The sequence below is a fragment of the Cucurbita pepo genome, unplaced genomic scaffold (assembly GCF_002806865.2).
Source record: "Cucurbita pepo subsp. pepo cultivar mu-cu-16 unplaced genomic scaffold, ASM280686v2 Cp4.1_scaffold001173, whole genome shotgun sequence".
Lineage (NCBI taxonomy): Eukaryota > Viridiplantae > Streptophyta > Magnoliopsida > Cucurbitales > Cucurbitaceae > Cucurbita > Cucurbita pepo.
Window position 1 is genome coordinate 1,925 of NW_019647363.1, and position 6,439 is coordinate 8,363.

Here is a 6,439-nt window from a genome sequence, read left to right on the forward strand (position 1 = left end):
AAAACTCCCCACTAATTGGGAGCCTTCACCGGAGGAATGTTCGATCAATCAGCCGCTTTCGGTAGGAGCTCTCTATCCGCCGATGGAAGTTGAACAGTCGCCACCGTCTCCACCGTCCCCACCGCCGACGACCGGGAGGAGAAAGCGACGGCGGACTCGAAACATGAAAAACAAGGAGGAGATTGAAAACCAGAGGATGACCCATATCGCCGTCGAGCGCAACCGCCGGAAACAAATGAATGAATATCTCGCCGTCCTCCGATCACTAATGCCGTGTTCTTACGTTCATAGGGTCAGTCACCTTTCTTTTTCATGACAATGACAAAAGTTACCGTCCAAAAACAGAGCATGATGATTTCATTTTTTAGTGGAAACTATTGAATTACTTCAATTTCACGACAGAACACAAGAACATGTTTAATAATTGAGTTGTCGTGTACTTTTCAAGGCTAATTATTTGAATATTATAGCAGGGAGACCAAGCCTCCATTATTGGTGGCGCCATTAATTTCGTCAAGGAATTAGAACAGCAATTACAGTTTATCAAAGCCCATAAGGAACCGGCGGCTTCATCCCCTTTCGCCGACTTCTTTTCCTTCCCACAGTTCTCAACTCCGGCGACGAACTCGACCCATGACTCAGCCAGTTCCAACACCCAATGGGCCGCCGGAGATATCGAAGTCACCATGGTGGATACCCATGCCAACCTCAAAATCCTGTCCAAGAAACGCCCGAGACAGCTCCTCAAAATGGTGGCAGGGTTTCAAAGCTTGAGATTCTCTGTTCTTCATCTCAACGTCACCACTTTGGATCAAATGGTTCTTTACTCTGTAAGCATCAAGGTAACAAAAACACAAACTTTTCAACATGGGTTTTCCTTTTTTGGATCAAAACTTGATTTTTATACGAACTTTATCAGATTGAGGAAGGATGCGAGTTGAATACAGTGGATGAAATCGCTGCAGCTGTGAATCAAATCCTGCTCTCCATTCAAGAGGAATCTGCTTTCAGCTGACACTTTGATCGATTCAATCTGTGTTGTTTGGAATGTATTTTGTTTGTTCAGAATGTCTTCGATTTCCATATGGTGTCCAACAATTTTCCATGCAAATGAAGCACATAGCGTTGGATGCTTTTGATCTGTAAAATTTAATATCATGAATTTGGTTCAATATAAAGATGGCAACTTGATTTAATAATAATGTTTATGATTTGTTCCAAGTTTTGATTAATCATATCTATGAAAACATGATCGTACAGATCGATTAAGTGTTTGAAAGATTTGATTTGATAATTGAAATGTGTGAGAGATGAAGAGGAAGAGGAACTAGCCGACAAGATTGCAACATGGAAGCAATAATTGTTATTGTTCTAAAGGTTTGACTGTCTTCCTTGGACTCCACAGCCAAACAAAGCTCCTTTGTTGGGCTCCACTCTACATATTTATATATTACACCAATTCAATCTCTCCCAAATCAACCATCTTTTTTTGGTCGGAGATTAGAACGAATCATTCTTTATAAGTGTGTGAAAATCTCTATCTCATAGACGTGTATTAAAATCGTGAAGCTGACGGCAATACGTAAGGGACAAAAACAGACAATATTTGATAGTGGTGGGCTTGACCTGTTACAAATTGTATTAGAGCCAGACACCGAGCGGTGTGTCAGCGAAGATGTTGATCCCCTAAAAGGGTGGATTGTGAGGGCTCATATCGGTGGGAGACGCTGAGTGGTGTGCTAGCGAGAGCGTTAAGTCCACAAGGGAGTGGATTGTGAGATCCCACATCAGTGGAAGACATTGAGCGGTGTGCCAGCGAGGACGTTAAGCTCCCAATGAGGTGGATTGTTATATCCCACATCCGCGAGAGAGAAGAACGAAACATTCCGTATAAGGGTGTGAAATCTCTCCCTAATAGACGCATTTTAAAACCGTGAGACTGACGGCGATATGTAATGAGTCAAAGTAGACAATATCTACTAGCAGTGGACTTGAGTTGTTACAAATGATATCAGAGCTAGGCTGTTACAAATGGCATCAGAACCGTGCTATTGTCTTCTTCCTACTAGATGCGTTTTAAAATCGTGAGACTGACGATGATACGTAACGGGTTAAAGTAGACAATATCATTCTCCCTACCAGATGCGTGTAGACGGGGTTGTTATGGGATTTTATCATAAAATAGAGGTAAAAGAATTGAGTAGAAAAGTAGATAGAAATGGATAGGTTTGTGTGGGAAATGATGAGATTTGAAGTTGGTAGAATATTGTTCATCATTGAATGATTCTGATAGCCATAATTCTGGGTTTGAAACAATTATGACACTCATGTGCCCACAATCGGATCTTCATCTTTTACACATCTCTTTTACTTTCTCCTCCTCTTCCAACACCTTCATTCCTGTTTCTCCATACTATTTTTACTTAAAACACGACTCTTTTTTCGTTCCCGATAAAGAATTTGATCCATAACCCGATTAGATGGGGGCGTTTTTGTTGATTCAATTAGTGTGAGATGGGAAACGAAACATTCTTTATAAGGGTGTGTATGCCAGTGAGGATGTTGAACCCTGAAAGGAATGGACACTAGATGGTGTGCTAGCGAGGACGTTGAATCTCGAAGATGAATGGATTGTGAAATCCGACCTCGAGACATGGAGCGAAGGGCCGTGTTGGGTTGCAGAGAAATGGGGGAAAAAGTTATGAGTTTAAAATTCTTGCAATGAAATGATGAGGAGATGAAGAGACAGAAAAAACATGATTATGAGTTTGAAGAACAAAAAAGATGGTAAGAGGAGGGGCCCAATCTCATATGTGAATATTCATAAATATTCCTTCCAACCTCATCATTTTCTTTACAAAATCTAACAAATTAAACCCTAAATCATTTCATCTCTCATTTTGTCTTTCCGCTCGAACACGTATTAATCACTCGAATATGAATATATTCAAATTACAAGGTTTGTAGTTAGAAATCTCGATGCCAGATGCCATATCGATTAGAGAGAGAAACGAATCATTCCTTATAAAAGTGTGAAAATCTCTCTCTAATAGACGCGCTTTAAAACTGTAAGGTCAATGACGATATGTAACACGTCAGTGAGCTTGGATGTTAGAAATGGTATCAGAGACAGACATCAGGTGGTATGTCAGCAAGGGCGCTGGACCTCTAAGAGGGTGGACTATGAGATCACACATCGGTTGGAGAGGTGAACGAAGCATTCCTTACAAAGGTGAAGCTCACGAGGATATGTAATAGGCTAATACGGACAATATTTGCCTGTTGAACCTCCTTCCAAATGGTATATACAAAAGTTTTAGTTGGGCTGGAATTTTGTGGGCTTTGCGGCCCAAATGAAAACTAAACTGGGCTTTGATAATGGGCCTTTGAATAGCTCAAAAATTGATATAAATTAAGCCCAAATGAAAATAATTATTTTTTTTCTTTTTAAGAATGTAATTTGATTGCTGATGAAGCACATTTTTGTAATTTTGCATAAATTAAGAATACAATTACGTAATGACAATCGAAGGAATCTTTTTTATTTAAATAAATAAATAAAATAAAATAAAATAAAAAAAATATCAAACTGGCCTAACCCAATACAAAACGTGTGGACTTTTCAAGAAAAGAATAATTTTATTTAATTTAATTAAATTTAATTAACTTTATTATATTTTCTTTTTTGGGCCCAAACCCTCCATCAATTCTTTTATTTATTTTCATTTTTTAGATCTCTTTTTTAATAAAATATGATTCAAAATATAATATTAGTCTTTTTTTTCAATGCAATGTCTATAATATAGTTGAACTATGATCAAATTGGTACATTATTGAAATTATGTTCGAGAATTGTGTTATATTCTTTTGTGGGTAACTTTTTGAATCATAAAAAAGAAGGAATGATGAGTCAAAAGAATAAGTTTAGTGAATGAGACGTTTTTTTTGGTAAAAGGCATAAAATTGAAGGCGAATGTAGAATGTTCAATAAACAAGTGGATTGGTAAGAATATTACAATGGGATGGGACGAGGAGGATGCACGCTTCCGTATAGCTCTTTGCCAATGACCAACCCTCGTCTTTTTGAACCGTAATCGACATTCTTCTTATACCCTTTTGAGTCTTTTTCATGATGGTTGCGTGTTTGAAGTCACGGTAAAACTTAGACCAGCGTTCAAAGCTTTTCTCATGACATGTCTGATAGATATTAGTTGCTTTCGTTTCTGGATTAGGGTTTTTGAAGGTTTGACGACTCAATTCACGATTATGCACTAAAACAGTGGAGGGTTATCGTCGTCATTGTCATTTGTTGGCATTATCATCCTCATTATCAACATCGTGATGGTTTCGAGAATTCAACATTCCATAAAGGTTGTTTTGAAGTTTGACCATAGACAACAACATAAAAGGCACCACCATCTCTCTCAAATGCCTCTTTATGTTCTTCTCATTGGTTGGGCTGTTTCATTTGAGTATAAAAGTGATAATCCAATTTATGAACAAGTAAGATTGAAAAGAAAGTCAAACCACACCCAAAAAAAAAATCTTAAAAAAAGTTGAATTGGGAAAAAGGTCAACCCCACTATGTTTTGGTGTTCTTAGATTACTATATCATCCACATATATTGCATAAAATTAAAGACACTATATTTAATATTCTCTTGCACTTTTTTTCTCTTTTTCTCTCAAATTTGGTGTCAATTATTTAGTGATTCCTCAAAAAAGAGTAGTGGAAGGCAAAGGTGCTGGCTCATCTGCTGGCATGACCAGTTCTTATCGAGGTTTTAGTTGATTGACTTTTGTGTCAAACAAACATTGGGTGGGTATTGTGTAAAAAGACAAAGCCCCTAAAATGTGGGGGCAATTTTCAAACAATAATGGCTATATTATCCGCTTTAGCCTGTTATGTATTGTCGTTAGTCTCACGGTTTTAAGATGCGTGCTAGGGAGAGGTTTTTACACTCTTATAAGGAATACTTTGTTTTCTTCTCCAACCGATGTGGGATCTCACAATTTACTCCTCTTAGGAGCCTAGTGTCCTTTATTGGCACACCACCCCAGTGTCTGGCCATTTGTAATAGCTCAAGCCCACCACTAACAAATATTGTCCGCTTTAGCTCGTTACGTATCATCGTTAGTCTCATGGTTTTAAGACGCATGCTAGGGAGAGGTTTCCACACCCGTATAACAAATGTTTTGTTCCCCTCTCCAATTGATGTGAGATCTTACAATCTTCCCTTTTAGGGGCCCAACGTCCTCTCTAGCATACAGCTCGGTGTCTAGCTCTGATACCATTTGTAATATCTCAAGCCCATCACTAGTAGATATTGTCCGTTTTGGCCCGTTATGTATAACTGTTAACCTCACAGTTTTCAAATGCATCTATTAAACAGAGGTAGGAATGCTTCGTTCCATCCCAAACCCTAAAAACCAAAACCGAAGAGACCTTTTGGAAAGGCATGTCCTTACGCCTTCTCAATGTCCTTTCTATGACTAAGTTTATCCCCCACACAATTGGCATCTTTGAATGGAACATATTCTCTCTCTATCTCTCTCTCTAAAGAATTTTCTTCCATTCCTAACACCAATAATCATCTGAAAAATCAAAACTTTCCATCTGGGTTTGCTTCATTTAAGTATTTTCAATGCAAAACAAAGTATATAGAGAAGGAAATTGGTGTCTTTATATGAAAATGGTGGTGGGTGTGGCCATGCATGGAAGAGAATCCTTTTGTGTTTGTTTGTTTGATGTTGGAAGAAGAAGGGTTTGGTAATGGCCACTCAGTTTGATAGAGATAACTTCTGTTTTTAGTGCATTTTTGTTGTATGATACGACATTTATGGGAAAGAGAGCATTTATGCCACCACCTCATTTGGCTGTCTATGTGTCACCCTTTCTATGTTCTTAAACTATCATTTTGTTCTTTCTTTACTACTTTTCTTTCTAACTTTATTCTTCACGTCTTTTCTAGTTCGAGGGATTTGAGGTTGTATAAGCTTGCCCATGAGTTTGACCTCTAAACCCTAAAAATGCTTGAAGATTTAGTTTTCGTGGTTTAGGAACCCCGTGCTTCGAGAATCAATTTACGAAGCTAGTTCGACTTAAAAGAAACTATGAATGGAGGGTTTTCGAGGTATAATAAGTTCATGATCGAAAATAAAATACTTTGTTACAAACTATGATGTATATAGATCTTTTTGCACACCACCATTAAATTAAATTGTTGAGAGTTAGGAGAGAGAAAATATTTGTATTATTCCCTTTTCCAGGGTCGAATGTTCGAGAGAACCCAGATGGATAAATGTTCCGAATGTCTAAATAAGATGATAGATACATGAGTCAGTTCCCAACGATGTGTTCCGAGACATGGGATGACATCACGATGCATGAATCGTGTCATTGGGAACTGAGATGACAATGAGATGCGATGTTGTTTAGT

The 6,439-nt window shown here is 38.0% G+C and overlaps 1 protein-coding gene across 1 annotated transcript; it reads left to right on the forward strand.

Annotated features, from left to right (window-relative positions):
* Position 1: 1 nt before the first annotated feature.
* LOC111786185 (transcription factor bHLH96-like) lies at positions 2-1,218 on the forward strand (the record flags this gene model as incomplete). Its single annotated transcript, XM_023666528.1, has 3 exons — positions 2-292; positions 474-842; positions 920-1,218. Coding segments are annotated over 3 exons (756 nt in total), but the record flags the coding sequence as incomplete, so codon positions are not given.
* Between the last annotated feature and the right edge of the window lie 5,221 nt (positions 1,219-6,439).